Genomic DNA, 19,122 nt, shown 5'->3' on the forward strand with positions numbered 1-19,122 from the left:
GCCGGCATCTGAAGAGGACCCTGCCTGTTGTCCCTGTGATCCAAGGCCTGATTCCAGACCCTGCATCCCTGAATCCAGTTCTGGTTTACTGTGGAGTCCAACACAGGACTGCCAGGTACCTGCCCTAAAGCCACTGGAGCTGTGTCAGCTCTGCCACCGTAATGCTGCGCTACCCTGGGAAATTCAAGATTGGTTTTGTATATTTCGTATGATTTTCTCTATTTATTAGTAGCATTAGTAAAGCATTTTTAACTTTTCCAACTTGCAAGTCTCTCCCTTTTCCTCCTATTACCTTTCCTTAGTGGGGAGGGCAGGGGTTTAACAGAGAGCATCTACCACGGTTTATTGTCACCCTGAAGTAAACGGTGACAGTTTAAAATAAATGCAGAAATATGTTTTTAAAACCCTCCAGTTTGAGCCTTTGTGATACAAAGGTAACTTCTTCCAAGCACTCCCATACAACTACAAAGACTAAACTCTTGCTTTCTTTAACAGCAGCTGCACTCCTGCTGCAGTCTCCTATTTCTAGCAGATGTGGTTCTAGGAGAAACACTAAATTGCCTTAAGATTCATAATAAAAAAACAAGTGGTGAAGGAGCAACACTGCAGAGCTGAATGCTGCTTCAAAAGCTGATGTACCTTCAATTGGAGCCGTATCACTACTGAAATTGCTACCAAGTATTTGAAAAGCAAGTAGACTTTACAGGCTACTGTTAATAGCACTAAATAAAATCCCACATCAAAAAGCTTACTTCAGCACATGGTCTGTCACACAGGAGTGTTGCAAAGTGTGACAGACTGACACTTCTGCTCCTTTCCTTTAAAGGGGACTGTGTAAAATTTTCCCTAAGAGCATGTCCTGAGATAAGAAATTTGTATAAGAAAACCTCAAAAAGAACAGCTTGCACCTCCTATCTCAAGGCTCTCTCATTTTCCAAATTCAAAACCTGAAGTGAGGTTACTTAAAATATTTATGAAAGGTAGATCTTTTTAAAAAAATTAAGCAGAGTATGACCACAGCATAGCCAATTGCAGAGCAGAGATGGAAGTTAAAGAAGCAAGTCTGGAAAGACTTTTTTTCAGTGCTTGTAAAATACTGCAAACATATTAGGCCAAAAAAGAGACAACTGGGCTAACCTCATGAATTTTTATGATGTCCCATGAAAGCAAAGAAGATTAAAGAGGAAATATCTGGAAAATCAAAAACCAGCTGCCTAATTCACCTTTCATTTGTAGAAGTTAAATTAAAGGAAGAAAATCCTCCCTATTCAGTCAGTAATGATTGATTTGGCATTCACAAGAGGACTCCCAAGTGCTGTTTGGAAACCGAGCTTGTAAAGATATGAAAGTTTCTCCAAATGATGAAAATAAAAATTAAAAAACAAACAACACACTAAGGCCTATGCATAAGATATTTATGTATTCATTTACTCACCTACACATAGCAACACAGAAATCTTTTCAACACTTCAGGCCTAGTTATTTCTCTACTGATATTCCTGTAAGGACACTGGAATATACAGCAACTGTGCTTTACGTCTTAGGAAAAATACTGACAAGTGTTCAACAAGGAAAAGTCTGCCATTAAGAAGTGGAGATCACAAGTTTTATGGTATGGCACCAGACCATTGCCCCATTCCAGCATGTCTGGAACTGGTTATTCTGATGTGCACAAACACAAGGGGAGCAAGTTTAGTCCTCAGATTTAAATCAATAGAAAAAAAAAAAAAAAGTGTTGTTATAGACTCTGACCGCAACAGGATTAGAACTTGAAATGAGTTCAGGATAAACTCGGCTCCCCATGTAGCTTTTATGTCCCTGCTGTACCAGTGCCTGCAAGCACAGAGCTTTTCTGAGTGAAGCGGCCATTGCTACAGCCTTTCATCTACACAGAACAAATGGAAACCACTGTGTCAGATCCATGCGCAGGGCTGGCTGTGTTTTATATAAAAATTGCCATCACTTTCATGACAATCAAACTCGAGTCCAAGACGATTCTGCTGCCTGTTTCAGCTGATGTCTAAAATTCTGGAATAATATGTTCCTGAGATCTGTTTGCTGGAGAGTCTAAGTCATATAGCATTTCTGCCCTGGGATGCTTTCTTACCTCACATGGTGCTCATGGATTCTGGGAACAGAAATACCCATCACCTTGCAGAAGTTAACCTGGAGAGACCATCTCAAAGCTCTGTGACACATCAAGGACATGCCAGCCAAACCAAAGACCAAAAATCACTGCAATGAACAGCTACATGATGCAGTCAGGACAACCACTGGAGGGTATTTGTTGGTCCAGAGAAGACCAACAAGACTGGTGGAAGGGACTTGAACACAAGACCTATGGGGAGAGGCTGAGGAAGCTGGGGTTGTTTAGTCTGGAGAAGAGGAGGCTTAGAGGTGACCACATCACTCTCTATAACTACCTGAAGGGAAGTTACAGCCAGGTGGGAATTGGTCTCTTCTCCCAGGCAGTTAGCAATAGGACAAGGGGGCACGGGCTTAAACTCTGCCAGGGGAAATTTAGGCTGGATATTAGAAAGAAATTCTTTACAGAGAGAGTGGTCAGGCATTGGAATGGCCTGCCCAGGGAGGTGGTGGACTCACCATCTCTGGAGGTTTTTAAACTGAGACTGGACATGGCACTTAGTGCCATGATCTAGTCAATGGATTGGAGTGGACCAAGGGTTGGACTTAATGATCTCTGAGGTCTTTTCCAAACCAGTCGATTCTGTGATTCTGTTTTAATGCATCTCAACTCCAGCACTTACTGCAGGTATCAAATTAGGAGGCCAGGTTCCTTCACCCCTCAGTACAGCTAATGGCAAGGGACAGAGGCTCTTCAAGGTTCTTGAAACTCGGCTCCTGTTCCAATGCTACCAGCTCCTAGAATTTTATCATGAGCCTGAAAAGTATTTCTGAACAGCCCTGTTAGTTTAAAGCTAACAGTAATGTCCCAGACCCCATATTTCAGAAGAAAACTTCCAGAAAATTGTGTTGTACATTGACCCCAAAAGCTCAAGAAGAAAAAATGAGGAATTTATAATTTTAAAAAATTAAATAACTTCACGGATTTTCTTGGTGAGGGGAGCATTGAGGGGGCTGACTCATGACTTTTTTTTGAATACTTGTGGCTGGCTCTACTGCATAAATGAATCAATCTCCTAGTCACTCAGCTCCAATTTCCCAGTTATAGCTTGTTATTTTTTTTTTTTCCTTCTATTGCTGACAAATCACTCCAGGGAGGTTTTTAAACCCAGTAGTCTACTTTCCAAACAGAAACGATTAGTATAATTTGTGAGAGAGAAAGCAAACAACAACAGAGACTCACCCCATTTTTTGGGTAGGCTATCCATCCTAGATCCCCCATTACTGTGCGTGAGTCCAGTAAATTCACTGAAAATAAGAAAAAAAAAACTGTTAAGGAAAATGGATGGATTACAGATTTCAGTAAATATTTCAAGATTTGGGCATCTACAGTAAACAGTCTGTTTATAATTAACCAAGGAATTTACATTTTTGTAAAGCAGAATAACAATGCAATAACTCCTCCAGCAATGAGGTCATATGCTGAAAGCAATTCTATATATGCATTTCTCTATTCCTTTGAGATCTGCCACTGAAACCAAGTTGTGAATGCAGTAAACTTCTGCAGAATCCAGATCCTTCAAGTTCTTCAAATCCGGTCTTTCAGGGGAAATAAACAAACATATGCACACTGTGTATTTACATGTAGAAGACATGTAAACATACAAAGCTCCATGTTAATGCACATATGTTTCTTCTTCTAAGGTAGCACAGTCTTTAGCGTCATCAGGCCTTTATGACAAAAATGAAACAAAAAACAACACACAGAATAACCTGATTATCATGAAAACAATTTTAAAAGTATTTTATATACAAGTATTAGAGTATTACTGTTATCAGCAATTATGGTCTTTCTCCCACATCCTTTCCCAAGCCTCTAACAACTTTATTATAAGATATCTGAGGGATCTTCTCTTTTTCCCACACACAAAAATTAAGAGTGGCTCTGTTAAGTTACATAAGCAACCAATTTACATTAAATAGCAAAAAGCTATTCCCAAACTTATGGCATTTTTTTGTCACATTACCTGAAATACTGAGTAAAAAGTGTGAAACAATTGATGACATCTACGCACACAACTCAGCTGAGGAAAACTACAGCAGCTTCTGCTGCTGAGCTTCCCAGTGTCACCTCCTGTATCCAGGACTATAAATCTCCAAGTTATTAATAAAACCTTGTCTCTGCATCAACAGCTGTCATAGAAAACCTCTACCGAGGAGGAACTTTCTAGTACTTTAAATGCATAAATTTCCTTCTCTTTGGACTACAACACTCACTTCTGTGCTTCTGCCCTCCTGATATTCCCTGGTTCATCAATTCCTCAATTAAAACTTTGCCAACAGAGCACCTCAGAGATCAGGATCACACTATTTATAAAGGCATAGTAAAAAAACAAGCAAACAAACAAACAACAAACAAAACAAAACAACAAAATAACAACCACACAAAAAACCCAACACACCCCCAAAATCCCCCACAAAACGCCCTCACAACGACAAAACAAACAAGCAACAACAAAAAAACACACCACAGAAGGACACTGTACTAAAATAAAAGCCATGCTCGTTTAAAATGTTAAAGGTTGTTGGTTTTGAGGTTTTTTTTTTTTTCCCAATTAAGATTAAACACATTGCGTTTGGAAAAAAAAGTTCTGAGTCAGTTTGGTCTTAATCATTGTACTGTACTAAAAGCTGACTACTGTAGTCACTTGTTCACAAAACCAGCTCAAAACACACACACACGAAAAATAACACTGACATAGAAATATCAGTCCTCACCTAGATTTGCCTACCTAGATATTTTTACAGTGAATGCAAGTATTAATCCAGCACACTATCATAAGGCATATAGATGTTCTGCTTGGTCAAGTGTATTTTCAGGATGTTGCGCAGAAACATTTGGTAGGTCAGGGTTTTAGTGCCTGGATTGCTTTCTCCTGCCAAAACAGCAAACAGTCAGGAGCTGGCAATGGTACCGAACTATATCCAACTATATTCACAGTAAGTGAACATACAATTAGGCAGCTTTCCACCCCACAGTCTAAGCAAAACAAAACTATTGCTGTCATCCACCACTAGATACGTCACCCAGTGATGGCCAGCTTTTCCCCTCCTGGAGTCTTCAGGTAAAATGCTCATCAATTTCTCCTGTTCCAGCTGAAGTCAAGCACCAGTAGCCAAGTGCTCCTGACCCATACTGCATTTTCTTCTACTTTTTAATGAGATAAAAAGGGTGGATCTTGAAATTTTCTTCAAAACAGGACACAGCTAAATAACATGTCCCATATTATAACCATATACGAATTTAAAAAGCAAGAGAAGAGAGCATATTTGCCAAAATGGCAGGTCTACCCCAATTCCTCTGTTACAATCACGGACATTAAACTCTGCAGAACAGTATATTCCTGTCAAAGACAGAATGGATGCAAAATAAGTTGTACAATATAGATGAATACTTAAGTAAAACTTGTGCTGGAGATGCTACTAATGAATGTAATTAGATGATGTGTTTGATGCCACAAAGTTCTTCATGACATGGCAATTAAGAAAAAAAGCTGAAAAAGTGCTTTTATTCAAGAATCAGATCATAAAAGAACATGATACAACCAAATATTGTATTATCTTTCTATCAACGACAATTTTTAAATTGCTGCTATTAACTTCAATTTCAAAATAATTTTCTGCATATGAAAAGATAATACACCCCATTCAACTCCAACTCAAGTCAAAGGGAATTTTCTTACCGGTGAGTCAGCCAGTGGAGCTGAATACTAACTAAATCTCTAGTTGGAAAAGACTCTATTCTTCCCTTATTTTTCAGTAGAATTCTGCATATAAGCAAAATAAATAGGAAGGGACAGGATACACATTTTGACAGGCGCTGCTCAGTAACCCAAAATTCATGTGCCAGGAAGACAAAAGCCAGCAGTGCCCTGCAGAGCGGGGAGGCTCCCAGCATAGCTCAGCAGGGCTGCCTCTGCCCAGCGCTGCTTTCACAAAGTATTTCCTAAAATACTGTACTGTATCCATTTGCTCTGTTATTCTGAATTGCTTGCAAGGATAAAAAAAATTTGCTTTCAGCATCCCCAAAATTCTGGTATAAACACAAATTACCACCACTATGAAAGATAAATAAGGTTTGTGCATCTTCCCCATCCCCAGCCCACCCAGCCATCTCCAATCAATCATTGCCAGGTCGCAACTCAATTCAGCTTTGGCTGACAGCCCAGCTGCAGGAGGTCCACATGCATAGTGATGGTACTACCAACAACTTTTGGGAGGCTCTCTCAGGCAGCCCTACCAATCCTACACCATCCAAGAGGCCACCAGCACACAGTCCCATTAGGCCAATCCACATCACCACTCTTCCCAGTACTTTCCAGCCTGGCAGGAACATTATTTTTGCTGAAATGGCTTTCAACAAAATGCTGCAGGTTGGCCAGGCTGGGGAAGAAAAACAGTGGGCAAACAGCAACCTGCAATACAGGGGAAACTCTTTTAGTAAAGATCTTATACAAGGGCTGCCACCATCCCAAACAGGTGCTTTCAGCACTCACCACATGGCTGCTTGAGAATAGATTAAGGTTTTTTGGCTCCTTAAAAAACCCAAAAATATACCAAACACACACAAACCCCACACCAAACCCACACCAAACCCACACAAAACCACCACACTGAAATTTTCTCTGGTTCAACCCACAGTCAAGTAGAGAAAGAGACCAGAGGTCTTCCCCAAAGCACCATAACCAGTTCCTCCCCATCCAACTTGTCATGACCGCAAGTGTGCATTTGGCCATAGCTAATAACCATCTAACCCGCTCAGGTCATTGAAGGAGGTAATTCAGGAAAACTTCCAACTATGTGCTTCCACACTCTGGGAGATTTATTTCCAGCTTCTGTATAGTTGGGACTCCTGGACCAGCCCCAACAACATAGATGCTTCACAGGCATAACTCAGAGCTCTACACAGCAGCCCATGGGGTGCAGGACAACTCACCCCACTGAAGAACTCTCCACAAATCACTACCAACTCTACTTGGCCCATCACCTTAAAAGCCTCCAAAATAACATATGTCATTTATTTCTACTTCCTTTCCCCTCAGCACCAGCTAGCCATGTCTCAACGAACAAGCAGAAAACCTCAGAGCCCGTAAGCACACAATTAACACCTCTATCTTTGCCAGCAAACTTGGAAGAGGCACATATAAGCAGAAAGCATTTTTTAATATCTCCACCATCAGTACATCCATCCCACAAGCCCTAATTATTTCTAATGCTCAGTCAAGGGGAACACAAAACCATACAGATCTATATCATCATTAACTTCCATGCCTTCAGGGTAGGATAAATGATGATTAAGTCTAAAGTCATACCACAGTCTTTTTTTTTTTTTCTTTTTTAATACAGAATAATAGCTTGGGGAATTTACATAGACCCTTGTCCTCAGACAGGCTGGTTACTACAGATGAGCAATCAAGTTAGAATAAAACCAGAAGTGATCTAAACCTTTGCCCTGAACTTTAACTAGTGAATGAATAGTGTTTTCTTACTCATGAATCTCCTGACAGGGAGACTGGATTAAGCTTTTTACTCAAAATGTCCCCATCACATTCATACAGTCAGCATTCAGCAGCTTTACCATGGCTGCAGAGGAATTGCAGCTGGAAAGAAGCCCAAGAAATGCTAGTGCTGATGGCATTCAAAGTTAACCGAAGCCAACACTACAGCCCACCCAGCAGAGCACCCTGTCTGAGCCAGCCACCTCAAGCAGTGCCATGTGGTGGGATCACCTCGCCCAGGCAAGAACAGGACAGGTCTGTCATTATGATGCAATGCCTGAAGTAGAAGCCACCAGTCCATGGATTTTGCATCATACTGCTGAAGCAAGACTGCTCCTCTGACTCTAATCTGGAGCAGGATCAGCCAGGGCAGCTTTATTTTCTCTTCTCCAATTTCAAATGGAAAAAACAAACAACAACAACCCCTACACAAACCTGACCAACCAAAAACCCAACTGAAACAGAAAAAAACCCCTGCTGACAGGCTAAAACACTGACTGCCTCTGATGCTGCCAGCCACCCATCCTCCTGCCACTTCAGTATCAAAGCATCTTCCAGAAAAACTTCCATTTGTCACACCAGGGCAAAGTCTCTGCAGGCACACAAACCACCCAACTCTTGTGCTGCTGTGGTCTTTGAGCTGATTTCTAATAAATCCTTACACACCAGAGGAGTGCTGCTCTGCAGCAGCACCATTTGCAAGCTAAGGCTTACCACAGGGCATGTTCCACCAAAGTTACTCCTGAATAGGCAAAATGGTCAAGATAACAAAAGCTGATGGAGTTTATACTGTGAAGCTGTAAAGGCAAAGCGAGCTTTTATTTCAGTAAAATACAACTAAAGCAGGAAGAATATCCTCTTTGACCAAATCAATACCCTGTAACTACAGTTTCCATCACAAAACAAACAGGAGTAAAGAAACCTTCACTCAAAGCCTGCATAAATATTGCAAAACATCCCCTGATTTCAAAAGTAGCATATTTTGAAACAAAATACATTTGAATTAAAATGTTTTGTTTTTAAAAACTGAAACAAAACCCTGCTTTAATATATTTGTTACAAATTGAGCAGGAATCTGAACACTGTTTTGAGTAATCTGAACTCCATATGAAAAAAGCATTAATCTAGCGCTCCTCCTCAAGGTTCCTCCTGCAGCTCCAGGTCCCCTTTGCACACTGCTCCTCAGGACACAGCCACCCATAGAAAGGTCGGAGCTAAATCAAGGTAGCCCAGGCTCTGACCCCAACACTCATAAGCTCATGGGAGCATCTACATTTAAAATACTCCTGAGAAACCCCTAATGGGAATCTTCACAGGCTGTCAACTAAGCATGAGGCAAAACACTCTTCTGGAGGGGGGTGAAGGTGCATGACAAGAAGTAACAGCAGTGCTGTGCACCGAACCCTCATTGAGGTCTCCTGAATAGCAATGGAGGGTTTTCCACCAAGCTTCACACCTCTGCTCTCCTCCTCGGCCTGAGACATCATCATTAACAGTACTGGTTTTTCCTGACACCGTGCATACCTCCCCGTCCTTCCTCCTGCACATCTGGAGCTCACAGCACTACCAAGACAGATTGATTGCAGAGGACTCTTCATCACCATGAGTCAAAATTTTCCTACTTCATGAATCTTCACCAGTCTTATTGCCATATTATTACCATTCATTTTCCTACTGTTTTCCCTGTTGTACAAAGTACTTCTTTAAAAAGTAGAAATCCAAGATGCTCCAAGCAGTGAGAGTCAAAAGCTATCCAAAAAGGCAAAAACAAATGAAAAAAAAAAAAAAGCTCTTGAAAGAAATCAAAGTCATTGGGGAACAGATGTTTTGTATGTATTAGGTTCATTGAGTTAGGACAAAAAACACACAGGCAAGAACCTTGGAAACACTTTCCATCAGTGGAAACCAGCTACAGCAACCTGCAAGCTGCAGCAGTACCTATTATTTATAGCCCACTGGAGGAAGAAAATATACACTACTTAATGAACTCACAAACTAATATTAACTGCAGATTTATATTTTATTATGTTGGCTTCATTCTGCTTGAAGTTTTCACGATTCCCTTTTATAGCAAGAGCCAAAGTGGGAGAATCTGCATCACAGATTCACACGTTTTTAAGGCCAGATGGACAACTGCAATCAGACAGAGAATTCTGCCCAGTATTTTCTGCATTATGTTTGCAATTTCTGTTTGAACACACAGTTTATGAGGGGTGTGATATTGCCGTTGGATTAAGTTCTTCGGGTTGGCTGCAACTTTTTCCCCCACAGGTAATGCACTAGCCATCGCACCAGGGAGGGGCATCAAAAGCTCACTTCTGTAACTGGACCCCACTGAAACAAACAAACAAACAAAAAACCCCTGCAGGTTTTCCCCTTACCAGTACTTGCACTCAAGAAAAGAGGTAGTCATTTGTTCTTCCCATCATACATAACTTAGAAGTAGAAAGGTCAGGATATTAGCTTGACAACAAAGTGCCTGGAAATTTAGAAACTCCACTATGGTTTGCATTTATTAATGATAAATGCTCCCATTCCCACCAAAAGCACCATTTAATTGAAAAGGAAGTATTCACTCTGAAGAAAAACAGTAAAATGCTTCCAGTCCCACTCACAATATCCACTGGAAACAACATTGTACCGACACAACAGCAGATCTCTGGGACAGCCATGGTCCAAAGCTTTTGGGGAAACCTTCTGGGTAAGTTTCATTCTGCATTTGCAACAAGGAAGAAGCTTCTACTGAAATAAGATAGTGCTGCACCCAGCAACCTGACAACCACCCTGCCTGGAGCAATAAAACACCAGTGCTGCCTGCAGACCTAGGGTCTCCAGCCACCACCAAGAGAACTGCAAGTGATTGAAGGAGGCAGCCGGTTTCTTCAAGACCCTATTTAAAGTGAGGACTTTGTTAACCACACATGTAAAGTCAAGCCCTAAAAATCCCAACAGCTTCCCAGTGCAATCAAACCACCTTCTGGCAGTGCCTAGATGAAATCTCACCTTCTTCCTTAAATTGGGGTGTTACCAAGTAAAAGTAATCTTATCTCCCTTCCTCAAAGGGATCCAAAGACATGGACATAAAATTCTCTTTTGCATATAACTAAACTCAACAAACTCAGCACAGACACATTCAGAGCTGTCAAGACTGTCAGCTTTCACTGCCAGTGGACTTGCAAGAACTCACTGTCCAGAACCAATAAAGCCTTCTTGTTGACAATAATGACTACTCTGCTGCCACTAAATTCATTCAAGCAGGGGAAAAAAAAAAAAGAAAAAGAAAAAGAAAAAAAAAAGGAACTGACATAATGCTTAGATGGCATGCAGGAGCAAGAAAAAAATGTTTAAGATGATCTACTGGCTTTTCAGGGGGCTTGACAGTTTATCCCTTCTATTTCAGTTGAGAGAAGAGGGTAGAGGTTGCTAGTGGGAACAGCACACAACACATTCCAGAAAGAAATTGCTTGTGAACATTAGTAAAGCAAACATGGATAAACCAAGATTACTTTTTTTTGAGAAATTAACTTAAAGGCAAGTATGGAGATAACTTCCCTGTGTAGTTCCACTGGTTTGGGCCATACAGAACAGTTAACGATACAAGTAAACCCAGAAACATCATCAAATGCACATTAATTGATGCTGAATAACTTGTTCCCAAGCACTTCTCTATCCCCTTAGAGAAATATGAAGTACAAACTGGTCATGCTGACCTCTTTCTAACATTAAGTGATCAGGTTAGAGAATCCCAGAATCCATATATTGGGAAAACACTCCAGTACTGCCCCCTGTACCCAAATGAAGTCTCTGGCATGAAAACCTGTAATGCCAGCCAGGGTCCTACCCTCTCTCCCACAGGGCTCAACACCTGCTGTTGCACAGCAACCTATGGAGAAGCTCTCAGCTTCCCTAGGGAGTGTTTCTTCTCCATCCCCAAGGCAGAGTTTGCTCAGAAGCACACAAGCCGATGATGCTCAGGAGCTTGCCAGGGGGAAGAAGAGGCGTAGGAATCATCATCTCCTTCAGGGCTGCTGGATCAGCTCATGCAGGTAATTCCCTGACCTGTTGCAGCACAACACACTGCATCACATTCTCCAGGAGGTGTCTCTGATCCTTTCAGCTAGCGGTCACCTGAGCAGCTCTACCTGGTCAAAGCCCTCCTAACACACCTCCTGCACAACTCAAATTCCAGAGAAGAGGGAAGGGAGAGTGTTTCCCACCACTGACACCTCTGGTGAGACTGTTACAGGGTGCACTGAATGCTTCCACTGCAATTTTTTTCTGGCCCAAACCATCTTTAGTTCTCTTTGTAAAGAGCAGACATGCACAGCCCACATCAGGTCCCCGCACTCTGTCCGCAGCAGGCAACACACCACATCTCATCACCTCCCAAACCTGAAAGTTAAGTGCTGCGCATGGCAGTGCTCACATCCCCTCCCAACTGCAGAAGACAGGGATAACTGCTTTCCACCTCCAAGAGGATAAGTGCGTTAAACCTTGAGCAGCTCAGATAGTCCACTGACCAAAGCCATTGCAAATACCAAAACTGAGACTGTCAGAGATATAATAGGTCAAAGAGACAACTAAAAGGGTAACAAATCCCTAGAGAAGCCTAAGCTACTGAGAGCCAGTGATCAAGTTTGCCAGTGGAAGCAACTGGGCCAGCAAACACTTTCACCTCAGCAAAACCTGTCACCTCAAAGTCCAGCCGGTCACAGAGCGGAGCGAGGGACAGGCACAACGTGAACAAAGGACAATCCATCTCTCCATTCTGCCTGTGTCAAAAAACTGGTACATCCTAAGTAAAAAAAAAAAAAAATTCAAAGGAAAAAGGATACTTCACTAGCTTTTAAAATAAGCAATTTTACAGAAGAGATCAAAGAAAGTGAGTTTAGTAAGGAGTAAGTTACAAAAAGAAATTGTTCATTCCAATGCAATCACTAACATAGCGTTTCTGCAACATTCAGTAGAAGAAAAATATCTAGTTCAAGTCCATCGTGGTTGGAATGAGGCCACATATTTCAGCAGCACTTACAGCCAGTGCGAAAGTTACACTTACAACAGATATTTCAATTTTTTGTTTAGATACTTTACTGTAAGCACAAGATTATTTTTTCAACCTATTTAATGGATAGTGGGCTGAGTATCTGCTGAAGAGCTGTACTGAATACTCTTTCCTCGGTAGAAGCATGCACTTGATAACTAAGAAATTCAGCACTTCTACAAAATGACTGATCTGTGTGCATTTGTTTTCAACACCTCTTGCACTTGAAACTTTAGATTTAGTTCCTAGTATTAAAAAAAGAAAAAAAAAAAGGTTTTATTTTGGGGCAGGGTCTCACTTTCCTGACATACCTAATCAATGTTTAAATCTCAACTGTATTCAAGAATATACATACCTGCACACTTACAGGAACGGACCACTAAAAACTTAGCTCCAGGTCATAAAGATTTTGGGGGTATAACAGCTCCACTTCTGCTCAAAACCTAAAATTGAACATGGTCCAACACTGTCACTCAGCTGAGCAATCTCAGCTGGACTTTCCCAGGTCAAGGGCTCTGGACTCACTCAGCAAGTGCTGGAAACAAGGATTTCTGCAGAAGTAGCACAGAAATCCCTTCAACAATAAAGCATAAAAGCAGCAAGATCAGAGAGCAAGACACTACATAGTAAACTGTCCTGTCTATAAAATTTCTGCCACATTTTACGAAATCCTGCTCTCAGCCTCCTCGCCAGGGCCTGCCGCAAAAGGCATTTTGCATTTTAGTGCAAAGAATAAACATTTCTTTATGGGAAAGATTTCATTTTCTTATTTCACAGAAAGAAAATGGCAGATATGGAGGTAGATCATATGCTGGAACTAAAAAGTTTGGTACCAGTGAGAGACATAATGGTGGAGGGGGATGAAGCTGTCATGAACAAGATCTTCCCCTTCTCCAGTGATACCCGCCAGTTTATCCATCTGTAAATTGATTTGCAAATAGCTGCTTTATACATCAAAATACGGTATCAAAATTTACCACAATATATCCATACACTCTGTCAGTGGTGCAGTTTAAGACAGTTTGGCTGTTTTCCACTATTCATTATGATTTTTAAGATAGGCTTCAAAAGGCAATGGGCACTATCTTGGAGTCAATCTTTGCTATTATTTCCCTTTTTTTTTTAAACACACATCATTAGGCAGCAATGCTTTTGGTCATATACTTAAAAGTGCTACATTTCCAATGTTGTTCCACTGTCAAAAGGATAGTAGTTTCCATTTTAAATCTACAATTGAGTCATTTTAAACCTCCTGAAAAGCCATACATCACACATCTGACTCATCCCCAAAAGACCATTAGACATGAGCTGTCCTTCCTCATACCAGTAATTCCACTGCAGCAAACTTAAAAGTTAATGGGATTACTTCTGTGAGTAAAATAAACATACAGCACCGAGTCTATGCTCTGTTATCATGGAAAGCACATAGGGAACCATTCCGATACATAAAATAAAAAACAGATAACTCCTCAAATCTCTTTACGAAACACTTTTGAGTGGACTGAAATATGCTCAAAGGTAACCATTCTGCACTCACATCATATATGCATGTCAGTGGTACTTAATACCTACAGAATTACACAAAATACAATGGCTATGTGAATGCATGACACACACAGCCGAGCTACTAAGAGCGACCTAGTAACCACAAGGTTCTGTTCATGTGTATTTTCACCCAAAGCATTAGACTAATTGAAATACACTGGTATGAAAATTAAGAGTATTTTCATGTTTGCTTCTACTAAATGCACAAAAAATTCACTGAAAAAAAATGCTTCATTCAGTGATTCAAAAGAAACATTGTGATATTATACTTAAATATGCATTTATCTAGTGTGCCATAACATAGAAATTCTGTCAGTATAAAATAACACACACACAAGTCACCACACTGAGAACAGGTAGGCTCATTCTGGGCTCCAGCATGAATAATCTGCAAATTACAATCTTGCTTTATTTTTGCCTGCACCAGACCCACCCCTTTAATTGTACTCATTTACTCATTCAAATTAAAAATGATATATTAAGATAAACTGCGCTTCAAAAATCCCTGGAAGAATTAAGAGGAAGATGACTAAACACAGGAGCCTAACTAAAGAATATCCTTTTAGTCTTCAGTCCCTAAAACAAATACAAAACATTACCAAGTCAGAATCATTTTGTCTTTCTCACCTTTGTCTAAGTCAATGTCAATATTTCAAAATGTATTTCTTTTCATTTGCTTAACTGCATGCTCTGTTGTTACAGCACTTCTGCATCGCACTTCTGCTGAGAAGTCCTAAAATTAAATGTACTTTGTATACAATTATGCAACTATGTTGAGTTATGTTGTTCTAAGTGACCAGAAGATGTGACCTACTCAATTTAAAAAAAAAAAAAAAAAAAAAGTTTTGCCCACAACACTTTTTAAGGTCACCTGGATGATGTCCAAACAATACCTGCAAACTAAACCAAATTCACAGGCACAGCATAACATACCATGAAGTTTAGGGTGGAAGAGGCTATTTAAACAATTCCTTCGTTCATTCCGTTCTACATAAATAATTTATATAAGCCACTTTCCAAACCCTAGTGCTTAGAAAGATTTAAACCACATCCAATTTTAAACCAAAGAAGGTGCAGAAGCCCAGCTGCATACGGCAGGGCTGCCCCATCATCCCATTATCACAGGCAACATACTTTGAAGTAATAAAGCCCTTCAACATTGTGCAGTACCTTTGGTGTACTTGAAATATTTTCTGTCCAATTAATTTCTGAATTTGAAAAAACAGTAAAAGGCAGGAAGGAAATATTATTCTCATCAATGAACTCTGCTAAAGAGTTAAAAATAATGGCTAAGCAATACTTTATATACACGAAATAGCACTGAGCCTTCATCCTTCACTGCGTATTTTGCTTTTAATATCTAAATTGAGAAAAGGGACCTGAAGACAAACCCAGGTTTATTTCTCTACTAAAGGAAAATCTGCCTAATTCTCTTTTGTCAATGTTTATCCTTCAACCTATAACTAGAGGTTGTAACTGACCAGGTTGGATGCTCAAGACTTGCCTATAAAAACAGTAGAAATTCTGAAACTCAGCTACCCTTGCAAAAAGCTTTTTCCATGTTAAGGAACCCAGACACTGAATTTACCTTCCTCCTCCCCCCCCACCCCCCCATCTTCCCATAAGTCTTCCTCCACTAGAGGGTAAAACAAAATATCATGCACTGTGAATTGTCAACTGCCCATCCCTTACCATACAACATCACTGAGTATTGCATGAAGATTTAGAGAAACAAAAAATGTGATGCAGGATTAAAGAATTATGAGAATTTATCATCTTCCATGCAACGTCAAGTCTTACATACTTATACAACACAGGGTACCAGCTAGTTGGTTTTTAACAATGTTCAATAAGATGAAGGATAATAGAAAACAAGACTCTGAAAAACCAATACCAGCAACTTTTGAAAATATTATTCACAGGTCTAAGATGGCTACCTCCATCCGAGCAAAAGTTCCCAACCAGCTGAATATGCCAACTAACCCCAGGGGAGGATCTCTCTCTTCAGAGCCCAGAAGCAGCCAAACCGAACTTTTCAAACCCAAACAGGTGTCAGGTATCAGTGGCACACAGCTAGGGCAGGCAGACTTTGGCATCGGAGGTTTCTCACGCTTTCGGCTTCCCATGGTTTAGGGTGAGCCATTCCCAGGAGCACAGCTGTTTGGTGGTAATTGGGTAAGGAGACATGCTGTGAGAAGCACTTGTCAAATAACACTGGTTTACAAATAAATCTCCTAACAGCCGAGGACAGCAGTTATTGAATAAGTTCATGTCTGCAGTCAGACCCCTCCTACCAGCAGTCTTTTAGCTTTGCATTTACTGAAGAGATAAGAATTATAGAGCAGCAGTTGGAAAACTAGGGGGAGAGAGATCTTGAAGCAATTGCTCATGCTGCTAATCATTACTCTAATATTCCCCTGCAGCTTCCCTGTAAAGATGCCACTAAATTTGTTTGCTCAACAGCTTCGTTAATCCTTGCCAGTATTGTTTCCTATCACGTAAAAGTCCTATTCTGCAGCTGCCTGTTCATGCAGAGGCACCTCTATGCTTGAGCAATGCTCAGTACTATCCAGTTTTACCAAGAACAGGGAAGGATGACCAAAACAGGGCTGGGAGCACTTGTGGGGCTCCCAGCATCATGTCAGGGCAGCGTGCCTCCCAAGAGGCTGGTAATGGGGACAGCCCTTTGGAAGCAACCACACCGCCTGCTCAGCCATCTCTCCCACGGGTGAAATAATCTGAAACCATGGGAGCAAAAATATTAGGCCCACTACTATCTCACCAAGGCAAAGCCAAAGGCATTTCTATCATACCTCAAAGCTTCCTGAACAGTTGATATCTTCACACACAGAGGATCAGCATTTTCCCCTTCCTCTGCACTTTTTTTTTTTTTTAAGAAAACTGTGATTCACATTATTCTCACTCTCCAAAATAAATTACAGGTAGCTGGTTACCTCAGGCCACATCTTTGAAATCCTGCTATGGTTTTCCTTCAACACCCTTAGCATACTCTTCCCTCTAAAGGGGTTTCACAAACAATTATGGTACATCACGAAATCAGCCTGCTACAAGCAAACAGCATCTGGGCATCCCCTTCAGATGCCAAACTTCTCCACCCATGGCTTTCACATTAGAGCCTGCCTGCTGAGCCAGAAAATAATAATAAGCTTAATGCAGTGCCCACACAACACGTATACAGGGGATGGGAAACAAAACAAAACAAAAAAACAAACAAACAACACACAAAACAACAACAATAACAAAACAAAACAGTCCGTTCTGAAAGCCTGGAAGTACCCCCACTAGACAGGAAGCCTGGACACGTATTTTTGGCTACTGGCGTCACAGAGATTAAATGTATTAAAAAAAAAAAAATTAAAAAAAAAAATAAAAAATCAATCGTCTCCAGGCGCGCTCCGCTGCGGGTTAAAACACCGGATGCTGCGCAGCTTCCCATTTTAAGGCACGGAGTAAGCGCGCTGTGCGAATGCACCTGTGCAAACTCCCCCGTGCAAAGCCCCACAGTTCCAGCCGCACCAATGCACCTGTGCAACCCCCGTGGTACAAGCGTGTCCCCCCATTCACACCACAAAGGCACCTGTGCAACACCATTCCACACTGCGAAACGTGCCCGTGCAGAGGTGGCTGTATACCCGCCCTGGGGCCGCGCTGCGGTCCCGCTCCCCTCCCAGGGGGGTTCGCAGCAGCTGCTGCCGCTTCCCCGGATCCTCCGGCCCAGGGCCCACCTCCCCATCGGCACAGCCTCTCTTTACCTCCCCCCAAACGTTACAAGATTGAGCAAAACGGGCTCAAAGCAGCGTGCCACCGGACAGTCCCCCTCTTCGGCGGGCGCTCCCGCGCTGCCCCGACGACCCAGCCGCCCCGTCCCCGCTCACCCTCGCTGCTGGGGCTGGCCAGGAGGCTTCGGAGCGCGGCGCACAGCAGCAGCGGCGGCAGCAGGTACGTCCAGCCAGGAGCCGGCGCCCCAGCGCGGCCAGCCCAGCCGCCACCGCCTAGCGGCTCCATTCTGCCGGCCCTCAGCGCATAAGGCAGCCGTTCTCCCCAAACCCCAGAGCTGCCCGCTCGGGACGGGGCGGGCTACCAGATTGGCCCCACTCCCGTCCAGCCGCCGGCGCGACTGGCGACCCGGGAGGCGGCCCCGCGCCGCCGCGGAGCCGCCCCCGGTGGGGCGGAGTCGCCCCCGCCATCGCGCGCGACGGTGGGTGCCCACCGCGCCTCAGGGCACAGTGCGGGGCGGTGGGGATCGCACCTAAAGTGGCGGGCCCAAGGGACTCCCCTCGTCGCCCGAACCAGCGCTGTCCCTGCGAGGCGGCCCTCGGGAGCCCGCTGAGGTGGAACAGGCAGCCCCAGGTTACGGCCCCCCAAACTTCTCTCTCCTCAGCAAAAATACAAGGTACTCCCTAACAGAGCCAGTATTCAAGCAGGTGACAGGTAAAAGATTATTTTCAGGTGTATTTTACCTTAGGTCACCATCGGAGCACAGCTTTGAATCTTGCAATCTTGCACTGATAACTAGTTTCGTGGAAGTTTGCACTGAGGTATTGGGGTTTTTTTTACCTCCTCTGAGCCCTAGTTGACACCCACTTCATCCTCCTGGAAAACATAAATCCCCAGAGCTATCAGAAGTTAATTGCTAGAGGTTTATTCACTCCCATCAGTTCCTCCCCTGAGGGAAGCTGCCTCTGGAGAAGAAGATAAAGACAAAACCCAGCCTTGCAGGTGCATGAACAGCAAGTCAAGGTTGACCAAAACCTTTCTCACCCAGTGCTGCCTCCTCTTTTTCATACCAACGCCAATATTTGGGGCTGTTAATTTATATTGTAAAAGCAGTAACCTAAGGCTGAGCACCTGGAAAAGGATCTCTCCAGGGGT

At 42.4% G+C, this 19,122-nt stretch overlaps 1 protein-coding gene across 4 annotated transcripts in view; it reads right to left on the bottom strand.

The window, feature by feature from the left end:
- The window catches only part of EPHA5 (EPH receptor A5), a gene marked incomplete at both ends in the record, with an annotated part of 198,645 nt that extends 180,390 nt beyond the window's left edge, over positions 1–18,255 (bottom strand). For 2 of the 4 annotated variants that reach the window (XM_080343310.1, XM_080343309.1), the window contains 2 exons: positions 3,329–3,393; positions 18,126–18,171. In XM_080343310.1, the coding sequence (XP_080199436.1) occupies positions 3,329–3,367 (39 nt within the window). Of the gene's footprint in view, positions 1–3,328; positions 3,394–18,125 lie in introns of all 4 variants that reach the window. The other 2 variants (XM_080343307.1, XM_080343308.1) reach the window with 2 other exon arrangements.
- Positions 18,256–19,122: the final 867 nt, after the last annotated feature.

The sequence above is a fragment of the Nesoenas mayeri genome, assembly GCF_963082525.1.
Source record: "Nesoenas mayeri genome assembly, chromosome: 4".
NCBI classification, from domain to species: Eukaryota; Metazoa; Chordata; class Aves; order Columbiformes; family Columbidae; genus Nesoenas; species Nesoenas mayeri.